Genomic DNA, 12,313 nt, shown 5'->3' on the forward strand with positions numbered 1-12,313 from the left:
AAAGTTGTCCTCAGCAGGATTTGAACTCAGAATGCAATGGGACAGAAGAAATACTACGGAGCATTTCTTTCAGTGCTCTAATGATTCTGTTAATCTATCATCCTATTTATAACAACAATATTGTCTCTAAAACAGGCACAAGGCTAGACATTTAGAGGAAAGGGGTTAGCTAGTTAAGTCAGCTCCAGTATTAAATGCTACTTTATTTTATTTATTTGCTGCTGGATTTGGACTCAAATTGTAAAGACCACAAAAAAAACACTGCGAAGCATTTTCTCTGATTCTCTCTGGTTTTTTGCTTTTGTTTTTTGCCACAAAAAAAAAGAGAGTTGAAGGGACTTATAAGTATAAATTAATCCTTCCAAAACATTCACTGAATTGCAGCACTTCTCTCTTTACCCTCACATTCTGCTCCAAGGGGAATTTAAAAAAGATTGATAAGGGCTTGGCTGATGAGAAGAAAAGTGTCTGCCCTCAACTATTTCGTTTTTGTTTCCTGTACATTTTTTCCCATGGCTACCCAACAGAAGACTGCCTATCTTCCTGGCTAAAGGAAAGAAGTAAGATGACCTAATTTAAAGACTTGTCTGATAGCCAAATCTGTCCTATATTCTCCTGTATCAGACCATAAAAAGACATAATTAAATTGCCATTCTGAATATTTGTTGAACTAAGATCCTTTATTCCTGGTTCAAAAGATATTCCTGTAGAACTCACTATCTATTCTCATCAGCTTTTCTATGGCAGCTCAAATCTCTTTCTTAACCTGATTTCAAATCTTGCTTACATTTGATATCCATCCAATCAAAATAATCTATTCTTGACACATGACTCCACTCGTTCCACCCCACTTTCATTTTTTTTTCCCTACTCTCACAACAGTGGAGGCGAGTGGCTTACTGGTTAGGGTGTCAGCATCATGATCGTAAGATTGTGGTTTCGATTCCTGGACCGGGCGACGCGTTGTGTTCTTGAGCAAAACACTTCATTTTACATTGCTCCAGTCCACTCAGCTGGCAAAAATGAGTAAAGGTGTGATGGACTAGCGTCCCATCCAACTGGGGAGCACATATGCTATTGAATCCGGGAAACCGGGCCCATGAGCCTGGCTAGGCTTTAAAAGGGCGCAATTATTTTATTTTTATTACTCTCACAACAAGTATCGTATTCTTGAAATGGTGATTTATTTTTTGTCATTTAACTCTTGGAATCTGTTCCTCTTACTTCAGGATTTCCGTTTGGCAGTGTCAAATGCTACAGAAAAGGCTGGACGTCCAGTTATTCCAACTGATGTCTTGAATCGGATTTTGAATTTCCTCCCACAGCTACAGAATTTTAATGAAGATTTGCTCAGTGACCTTGAAAACAGATTAAAGAAGTGGTAAACTATCTAAATTGTTCATGCCATTGTGAGTGAGTGAATGAGTGGTATGGGAGAATGAGTGAATGACTGAAAAAGGAAAACTTCCATTAACGGACAATAAACGATGATGATGATATATATATATATATATATATATATATATATATATATATTTTTTTTTTCTTTACTGCCCACAAGGGACTAAACATAGAGGGGAGGAACAAGGACAGACAAACGGATTAAGTCGATTACATCGACCCCAGTGCGTAACTGGTACTTAATTCATCGACCCCGAAAGGATGAAAGGCAAAGTTAACCTTAACGGAATGTGAACTCAGAACGTAGCGGCAGAGGAAATACTGCTAAGAATTTCGCCCGGCGCGCTTACGTTTCTGCCAGCTCGCCTTATATATATATATATATATATATATATATATATATTTTTAGGCACAGTCTTGGCTGTGTGGTTAATAAGTCTGCTTTCCACCCACATGGTTTTCAGTCCAGTCCCATTGTGTGGCACCTTGGGCAAGTATCTTAAAGAAACCCATCGTGTGTGTGTGTTCACAACCACTTGAAAACTGGTATTGGTTTGTTTTCATCCCCATAACCTAGCAGTTTGGCAAAAATAAACAGATAGAATAAGTACCAATTCAAAAGAAAAACAAGTACTGGGGTCAATTCATTCGACCAAAACTCTTCAAGGCAGTGCTCCAGCATGGCCACAGTTCATTGATTGAATCAAATTTAAAATAAAAAAGCAAAAAGCATTTCTTAACAGTCTCCTTACAAATATAATATACTCTTTCTCCTTTTTTCAGGGATTCAATACAAAAGATAGCAGATATTTTCGTCAAAAAGGGACCTTTTCTCAAGTTATATACCTCTTATATTCGTGACTTCAAGAACATGCAAATGCTCTTTGAAGAGTCTTGCCGGAAATACCCAGCTTTTGCTAACGCTGTGAAAGAATTTAAGGTTTGTCTATTGACGCAGGGTCGTCTTCTTGTTTTTGTTCTCGCTTTTGTTGTTGTTGTTGTTGTTGTTGTTGTTGTGGTGGTGGTGGTGGTGGTGGTGGTGGTGGCGGTGGCGGTGGTGGCGGCGGCGGCGGCAACAGTTTGTTTACTTAGCTGCACAATTAATCAAGTCATCCACTGTCACCACCATCATCTTTCGTTACCATTATTACTGCCAGTACTTCATCATCATCATCATCACCATCATTGTCATCACTACCACCATAAACATTGTCATCATCATCATTGTCGTCATCACCACCTCCATCATCAACATCACTATTACCACTACCAACAACTTCTTCATTACCACCATCACCATCATCCTTCTTTTTAACCCTTTCGTTACCAACCCAGCTGAAACCGGTACAAATGTCTTGAGTACAAATGTCTTGTTTTCATAAGTTTTGAATTAAAATCGTCCACCAAATCTTAGTCACAACTTATGTTCCTAATACTAGCTTAATGATAACTAAGTTATTTTACTAAATTCCTTGTTATATTTAAAATAATTGAAAGAAACACAGAGCATCTCAAAATACAGTAATGAAAGGGTTAAATGCCTATTTTTTGTTTTTTCCATGATTGTGTAGGTTCGCTGGATCTTCACACAACACCCTGCTAACTTTTCGTCTCGTAACATCACTTGACATCTTAGTTACCTTTAGTGGAATCCACTCTCTTACAAGCACCCAGGCTAGGTCACCCATTTGAGGGTACCTTCTTTCCTCTTGACGAAAAGATTAACCCTTTAGAATACAGATTATTCAGTCAAATATAATGTTTATTGACATTGTTTTGAATTAATCATGCATTATCTTGTAGCTTCAAGAATACAATGATGTTACTTTTTTTTTACTTTTACTTGTTTCGTTCATCTGACTGCAGCCATGCTGGAGCACCGCCTCTAGTCAAGCAAATCGACCCCAGGACTTATTCTTTGGAAGCCTAGTACTTATTCTATCGGTCTCTTTCGCCGAACCACTAAGTTATGGGGACGTAAACACACCACCATTGGTTGTCAAGCGATGTTGGGGGGGGGGGGGGGCAAACGCACACACACACACATATATACATATATACGACAAGTTTCTTTCAGTTTCCGTCTACCAAATCCACTCAGAAAGATTTGGTCGGCCCGAAGCTATAGTAGAAGACACTTGCCCAAGGTGCCACGCAGTGGGACTGAACCCGGAACCATATAGCTGGTAAGCCAGCTACTTACCACACAGCCACTCTAGGAAGACCTTATAGAGTAGGTGTGAGAAGCTGGATCTGGCTGGTTAGAACATAATTTGAGTCAAAAATGGCCACTATAAATGCTAAATGGTTAAAAAAAGCTTTAGCCAAAGCATAATGAAAGAGAGAGAGAGAGAGAATAAACATTATCATCATTTATCGTCTGCATTTCCATGCTTGCATAGGTTGGACAGGGTTTAGGTAATACTTCCCCCATGATCAGACATCTTTCAACAGAACACTGGAAATGAATGACCCTGTTTGTATGACAGTAACATTCACAACTATCATGCACTGACTAGACACACAAACATACCATCACTCACACACACACACACACACACACACACACGCGCATATTTATATATGCATCATCATCAACATCATCATCCAGTGTTTTAAATCCGGGTTTTGTCCCCATTAACAAAGGTGGCTGGATGTACCTCAACGGCATAGCAACCGAGGTAGGAAGGTGCAGCCTACCCCAACCTTTGGGCTGGCTGGCTGGTGCTCATTCTCCGTTGCTATCATGAGGCTTTTTGCAGCTGGATTTTCTACAGAGAGCATGCCCTTGCTTACCTCCAACCTCAGTTTCTAGTTGTGAGTGGTCCCGAGACCAAGGCCTCTACCATGATTTTTAAGAGAGGTGGTGGAAAACTAGCGCAGGAAGGCAGGGACACTCCTCCCTGAGACCCCTTTTAGAGCACCCTGCCATCTATATGATGTCTGTATAAAGCATTAGGCCTCACAGAGGTAAAGTGGCTGAGTTCTTTTCGAGTGTTGGGCCTCACAGAAGCAATGACTGAGACTTTTAGCATTTTATCGTGCTTGAGAAGAAGACCCATGAAGCCGAGCAAAATCTGTCTTCTGTCTGTACCTTTTGAGTTCAAATTCCTCCAAGGTTGAGTTTGCTATACTGTTCATCCTTTTTAGGGTCAATAAAATAAGTAACAGCCACATACTAGTTGAGAATATAATCAACTGTCCTATCCCATCAAACTTTCGGGTCTTTGTGCCTATAAGTAGAAAGAATTATATCCTTCAACTCTGTCTGTCTCTATCCCCTTCTTTACATTCACTCTTTTTTATGCACCCCCACCATCTTTTTTTTTTTTATCTCTGTCTGTCCCCCCTCACCCTGCAATGCCCTTCTTCTGTCTCTGATTCTTTCTGGTTAATCTGTTCATTGAAACGTCTTGATGTTCTGTCTCTTTCAGTCTCACCCAGAGTGTCAGAACCTGGACCTGACTCATCATATGTTGAAACCTGTGCAAAGGATTCCACAGTACAGACTCCTCTTGTCTGGTGAGTTTGCTCTAGATATGGACATACACACACACACACATACACACAGAGCATCATATACCATTGCTGGTATATTTCTACATATGTGTGTGTCTCCGTATGTCAATATATGTTAGTGTGTATCTATGTATGTATCTGTATATATTTGTGTGTGTTTGTGTTTCTATATGTTAGCATTTATGTGTATGTGTGTGTAGGTCTTTAATTGTCTATATAGGTTAGTAAGTGTGTATGTGTACATCTATTTATTTCTAGATATATTAGTGTTTTTATGTATATGTATTTGTGTGCATATATGTCTGTATCAATGTGTGTGTATCTTTATATGTCTATGTACGTTAGTGTATGTGTATCTACATATGATTATGTGTGTGTGTGTGTGTGTGTTTGTATGTCTATGTTATTATTATTGTTATTATTATTATTATTATTATCATTATTTCTTTGTTTCTTTTCAGAATATCTCAAATACCTCACTCCAGACAGCCCCGACTACAAAGATACTCTCAGTAAGTGACTCACACACACACACATACATACCTATTTCCCTCTTTTCCTATCTATCTTACCTCCTTAGCTCAGGTGTTCCAAGCCAAGTAAGAGTGAAAGAGAGAGATGGACATAAAGAAACTATTATTTTGTGAGCAGTGGACATGGTAGACACTCATTTTAAAATCTAGCTTTGAAAGAGAAAAGGAATTTACTCAAAGAATAAAAAGGGCATACATCATCATCATCATCATTATCATCAACATTTAATGCCCATTTTCCATGCTGGCATGGGTTAGATGGCTTGACTGGAACTGGTAAAACCAGGGGTTGCCCCAGGTTCCATAATCTGTTTTGGCATGGTTTTTATGGCTGGATGCCCTTCCTAATGCCAATCGCTTTACAGAGTGTTGTGGGTGCATTTTTTTGTGGCACCAGCACCCACACCAATGCTTTTTATGTGACACCTTGGTTTTAGGATCTCAGTTCCCTTTCGGTAACCAGGTGTTCTTGAGTGCAGCAACATCATCTGGTCATCTGTCATGTCCTTCATAAGGTTCAGCATTTCAGTTTGGCCTTTAATACTTCATCCCGTGTCTTCCTGGATTTACCTCTTCCACAACTTCCCTTCACATAGATTCATATAAATTTTTTTAAATATGTTGGTATAGTAGTGGCTGTGTGGTAAGTAGCTTGCTTATCAACCACATGGTTCCGGGTTCAGTCCCATTGCATGGCACCTTGGGCAAGTGTCTTCTACTATAGCCTCGGGCCGACCAAAGCTTTGTGAGTGGATTTGGTAGACAGAAACTGAAAGAAGCCCGTCATATATATGTATATCTCTCTATATATAAACGGCAGTTTGTCTGTGCGTGTTTCTGTGTGTCTGTTTGCTTGTACCCTCACCCTGACCACGGCTTTCAACCGATTCTGATGAAACTTGACACACACATAGCTCAATGTCATAATTCAAAACTAACGCAGCGAAAATTTTGAAAAGTTCCCCCAGTTCTGATAAAAATCGATAAATTCGACATGGGGTCGAGAATCTGAAACACGAACCACAAACTGTCTAGGGAACGCAACTCCACCTTTTTTAAATCTCAAAAAAAATTTACCATCATTTTTTTCCATTTTTTTGCTATTTTTTGGCTATAACTCTCTAAAAATGCTTTATAGTTATTTCCCTTACAAACCTGAGCAACGCCGGGCGATACTGCTAGTATATATATATATATATATTTATTTATTTATTCATCTATAACACACAAATTACTGCACATTAACCCGGAGTTTCTACCTTTGGATAGGTCGCTTCAACAGTGTTTCTGACATGAATTTGCTACCCTGGTAATGGTTCATTGAATTTTCCATGTTAACGGTAAACATAGGATTATTCATTCACCCATCGATATATATATATATATATGTGTGTGTGTCTATGTTTGTTCCCCCCAACATCACTTGACAACCGATGCTGGCGTATTTACGTCCCCGTAACTTAGCGGTTCGAAAAAAAGAGACCGATAGAATAAGTACTAGGCTTACAAAGAATAAGTCCTGGGGTCGATTTGCTTGACTAAAGGCGGTGCTCCAGCATGGCCACAGTCAAATGACTGAATCAAGTAAAGAGAGAGAGCATGTAAAATTGAAGAAGAAATTTATAAATGTGGTAGATATGGATGATGCAGATGTAGCCAAGAGGTTTCAAGTTCAATCTCACTCTCTTGTACTATAAGGTCATGTTGACCCAAGTCTTGTGAGTAAAATTGGGTAGGTTGACTGAAACTAGAGAAGCCAGTCAAGTCCTAGGATTGGTTTGAATTTGAATTTTCCCTCTTTTTCTGTATTAGTTTTGAGGGTTTTTTTTAGGGCTACTCTCTCACTTGATATAACATACCATTAAGTCCTGGAGTGCCTTTTGCTGCACCCACTCTGTTGTTTGAATTTATGGGTGGCTGTACATCAAGTTGTGGAAAGAAGATGAAATCAACACAGTAGGTTTAGTGAGATATTCCCCTTCTTCTTCTCCTCCTCCTCTCCTTCTTCTTCTCCGCCTCCGCCTCCCCTTCTTCTTCTTCTTCTTTTTCTTTTTTTCTTCTTCTTTTTCTTCTTTTTCTTCTCTTTTTCTTCTTCTTCTTCTTTCGCTTCTTCCGCTTCTTCTTCTTCCGCTTCTTCTTCTTCCGCTTCTTCTTCTTCTTCGCTTCTTCTTCTTCCTTCCATTTCTTCTTCCGCTTCTTCTTTTTCTTCTACTTCTTTTTCTTCTTCCGCTTCTTCCATTACTTCTTTTTCTTCCGCTTCTTCTTCTTCAGTAGTACCATCCCAGATGTGGGAAGGTTGTTTCACTTGGAGTTTTGGGGTTGGGAGTTAGTTAATGATTAATTTAAGCCTATTTCTCATTGCTGTTTTAAAACTTAACAACTAATTATTTCGCAAGAACTGCATTTGATGCCATAAAAAAATCACATGGTAATATTAGACACACTTCAATTTCAGCAGCTCATATTCAGGCAAAAATAGTTTTTAGTGTGTCAAAGCATGTAATATTGCTCCAATTTTGCATATAGGACCTAGGGTAATTTTCTTCAGGCATATTTTAGGAAAATAAGTGTATCTTATGCGCCATCAACTACGGTATATGATAAATTAACATGTGACAAAAAGAAAAATCAGTATTTTCTCTTCAATTATTCAGTATTCAATAAATATTCACAAGTCTTATATTCTCTTTCAGCTGCTCTAGATATTGTAAGCAAGGTCTCTGAACATGCAAATGAAAGAATTCGACAGGGTGTAAGTATTTCTGTTATTTTCTGGGTCAAGTGCTGCATTAGAAATACACTAATTTTCTACCCTATCTGGACCTACACTACTATATATATATATATATATATATATATATATATCATCATCATCATCATCACCATGATGGTTGTTTAACATCCACCTTCTGTGCTGACAGGGGTGGAAAGATTTGACAGGAGCTGGCCAGGCACAGGCTTGCACCAGACTTCTGTGACTTTTAGCAGGACTTTTACAGTTGGATACCCTTCCTAACACCAACCACCCAGCAGAGTGGACTACACACGCACACACAAGTCAGATGCAGGCATGGCTGTGTAGTAAGAATTTTGCTTCCCAACCACATGGTTCTGGGTTCAGTCACACTGCATGGCACCTTGGACAAGTGTCTTGTACTATGACCCCCAGCTGATCAAAGGCCTTGTGAGTGGATTTGATAAGAGAGAAACTAAAAGATACTAAAAGAAGCTAAAAGTCTCTTCTACAATAGCCTTGGGCCAACCAAAGCCTTGTGAGTGGATTTGATAGAGAGAAACTAAAAGATACTAAAAGAAGCTAAAAGTCTCTTCTACAATAGCCTTGGGCCAACCAAAGCCTTGTGAGTGGATTTGGTAGACAGAAACTGAAAGAAACCAGTCATGTGTGTGTATGCACATATGCACATGAACATGCACAATGGGCTCTATACAGTCTGCATTTATGAAATTTTACTCCCAAGACATAGTATGTCGTGTAAGTTACTGCCAACTTTTTATACCCTGGACTGCGTGTGTTAGAAGGATTGTTTGCCTTTTCTCTGTATTAGTTTGCATTTGCAGTAACTTCTCAGGAATGACTTTGAGCTTAAGAAATTCATTTTTTGGCAATCACATGGTTTCAATTCCATCTGACTCTGGTGCGTTCTTTGGCAAACGTCTTCTGCTATAGCTTCATCAGTAAAATATTTGGTTGAAATAAACTGTACAGAAGCCCGTATGTGTGTGTGTGTGTGTGTGTGTGTGTGTGTGTGTGTGTGTGTGTGTGTGTGTGTGTGTGTGTGTGTGTGTGTTTATGCATGTAAGTCTGTATGTGTTCACATTGTTATTGTGTCAGCAATAGCTGTGATAGTGTTTATGTCCTATATTAACAATGTCTGGTGACTTGCCAGTTTTATTGAAGAATAAGAAAAAAAAAACAAGCAACAGGAAGGGCACCAAGCTAGAGAAAACTGTCTCAGTAAGTCTCTTGCAGCCATTAACCAACATGACAAAAGTGGTTGTAAAGAAAAGTAGTGGTAGTGGCGGCGGTGGTGGTGGTGGTGGTGGTGGTAGTAACTGCTTTCCTACATTCACAACAGTTAGCAGAGTCCACACCCCTTCTGTTTCTTTGCTATGTATGTGTGTGTGTATGTATGTATGTATGTATGTATGTATGTATGTGTGTGTATGTGTGTGTGTGTGTCTGTCTGTATGTATGTATGTATGTATGTATGTGTGTGTGTGTGTGTGTGCGTGTGCGTGCATGTGTGCGTGTGTGTGTCTGTCTGTATGTATGTATGTATGTTTTTTCTTTCTTTCTTTGTGTGTGTGCGTGTGTGCATGTATGTATGTATGTATGTATGTGTGTGTGTGTATGTTTCTTTTTGTGTGTGTGTTTGCATGTATGTATGTATGTGTGTGTGTATGTATCTTTCTTTCTTTCTGTCTTTCTTTGTGTGTGTGTGTGTGTGTGTGTGCATGTATGTATGTATGTATGTAATAAATAAATATAGAAATAAATACATGCATTCATATGCACACATACACACACACATGCATACATACAGGGATGCTGAAAACTTCCTGGCTTTGAAAATACTGGAAGATCAGTTAATTATGATTTTATTCAACATATTCCTCTGTCGGAATCACACACTTACAGCAGTAGTCCGTCAGTTTTTCTTAGCCTTGTAAAAGAATTTGGAAGGTTAGGCCTCCAACTAGTCCTTTTACAACATCTTTAAAGTCAGGAACTTTTCAGCACCCCTTGTAAATTTACATTTATATGCATACATTATCATCATCATCATCATCGTTTAGCATCCACTTAGCATGGGTTGGACGGTTCAACTGGGGTCTGGGAAGCAAGAAGGCTGCACCAGGCCCAGTCTGATCTGGCAATGTTTCTTCAGCAGGATGCCCTTCCTAACGCCAACCACTCCGTGAGTGTAGTGGGTGCATTTTACGTGCCACCGGCACAGGTGCCAGACGAGGCTGGCAAACGGCCACGATTGGATGGTGCTTTTTACATGCCACCAGCACGGGGCCCAGGCAAGGTTGGCAGCATATATGTGCATACATTCATTCTGAATCAAAACAATTTGTAGGATTATAATATTTGTATTTATATTATAATAATAATATAATATGATGTTAATAAATTAAAAATATGTCAATCATAAATCTCCATTTTCCTTTGATTTATATATATATATTGCATTTATTTATTGACAGGATAATGTTCAGAAATTAATGGAAGTCCAGTATGCTTTGATAGGAAACTTTGAAGTGATTTACCCAGGTCGTGTAAGTACCTTGAATTAGATATAGAGATTACTTACATATTTCTTATAATGATTGAATATCAACAGTACAGCTGTAGGTGATGGTTTTGTAGGTAAGTAAGGCTTCCATCCAGAGAGTCAACAGATGGCTCGTATCCCATTATCTGTGCTGCAGATCATACACGGCCAAAACACTTAAACTCTCAATTGATTCAATCTACCTATCTGTAAATACATATCCTGAGATGTGTAGGTAGAGATGTAGGCATGGATTATGACTGAGCAGTACTCTTAGTTTTAGTTCCTCCTGTATAATCATATAAAGATTTTGTAACAAAGTAGTGGTAACCATTGGTCTTATGTGTTGCTTCTGTATTTAAGGTAGTAGAGTCTAATTTCAGCAAGATTTGACTGTTATTTCTGCTAAGTTAAGCAGCCATGCAAAAGTTTATTCTCATTATAAGTATACGTACACTTTGTGAAACACAAATTAGAGCTGCATTACTATAGTTATTCCTTATATAACATAAGGTGGTGAGCTGGCAGAAAAGTCAGCACGCCGGGCGAAATGCGTAGCCATATTTTGTCTGCTGTTACGTTCTGAGTTCAATTTCCACAGAAGTGACTTTGCCTTTCATCCTTTTGGGGTCAATAAATTAAGTACCAGTGACGCACTGGGGTCGATGTAATCAACTTAATCCGTTTATCTGTCCTTGTTTGTCCCCTCTGTGTTTAGCCCCTTGTGGGTAGTAAAGAAATAGTTATTCCTTATATTACAAAAACCAAATATATAGCATATAGTTCATTCTTTAACATGGATTACATATTGTAATATGTGGTACAGACATGGCTATGTGGTTAAGAAGCTCACTTGGCAACCACATTGTTTCAGGTTCAGTTCCACTACAAAGTACCTTGGGCAAGCAAGTCTCTTTTACTGTGGCACCATGCCAACCAATGCCTTGTAAGTGAATTTGGTGGACAAAAACTGGGTGGAAGCCCATTGGTGTGTGTTTGTGTGTGTGTTTGTCCTTCTCCGTTGCTTCACACCTAGGGTTTGTTTGTTTACATCTGTGTAACTTAGCAGTTCAGCAAAAGAGACCAATAAAATAAGTAGTAGACTTAAAACAAAAATAAGTTCTGGGATCATTCTGTTTGACTAAAGATTTCAAGGTGGTACTGTAGCTCGGCCACAGTCCAATGACTGAAACAAATAAAAGATAAATGATTACTATTGTTATACTTTTTAATGTCACAAAATGTGAATTCATAGTTCGTAGTTGCTCTTTCATTAGCCTATATTACATATGTTGTCAGTTGTATAGTTGTGTGAGTCCTAAATAATTACTCTTGAAAAATGGGGATTTTATCTGACAGGGAAGTTGATCCTCTGATACTGAATGTATTCTATTGCAGGAACTTATCAAGATGGGGGAGTTACAGAAACTCTCTAGGAAGGAGATGCAACCCAGAGTATTCATTTTGGTGAGTATTATCATCATCATGATCATCATGATCATCATTATTATTATTATTATTATTATTATTATTATTATTATTATTATTATTATTATTATC

General features: G+C 38.6%; 1 protein-coding gene across 2 annotated transcripts in view; it reads left to right on the forward strand.

The window, feature by feature from the left end:
- The window catches only part of LOC115216965 (FYVE, RhoGEF and PH domain-containing protein 6), a 167,575-nt gene that overhangs the window by 135,341 nt on the left and 19,921 nt on the right, over positions 1-12,313 (forward strand). For both annotated transcript variants that reach the window (XM_029786436.2, XM_036507341.1), the window contains exons 6-12: positions 1,230-1,381; positions 2,185-2,341; positions 4,836-4,923; positions 5,382-5,432; positions 8,147-8,205; positions 10,686-10,757; positions 12,152-12,220. In XM_029786436.2, the coding sequence (XP_029642296.1) occupies positions 1,230-1,381; positions 2,185-2,341; positions 4,836-4,923; positions 5,382-5,432; positions 8,147-8,205; positions 10,686-10,757; positions 12,152-12,220 (648 nt within the window). The remainder of the gene's footprint in view (positions 1-1,229; positions 1,382-2,184; positions 2,342-4,835; positions 4,924-5,381; positions 5,433-8,146; positions 8,206-10,685; positions 10,758-12,151; positions 12,221-12,313) is intronic.

The sequence above is a fragment of the Octopus sinensis genome, linkage group LG11, assembly GCF_006345805.1.
Source record: "Octopus sinensis linkage group LG11, ASM634580v1, whole genome shotgun sequence".
NCBI lineage: Eukaryota > Metazoa > Mollusca > Cephalopoda > Octopoda > Octopodidae > Octopus > Octopus sinensis.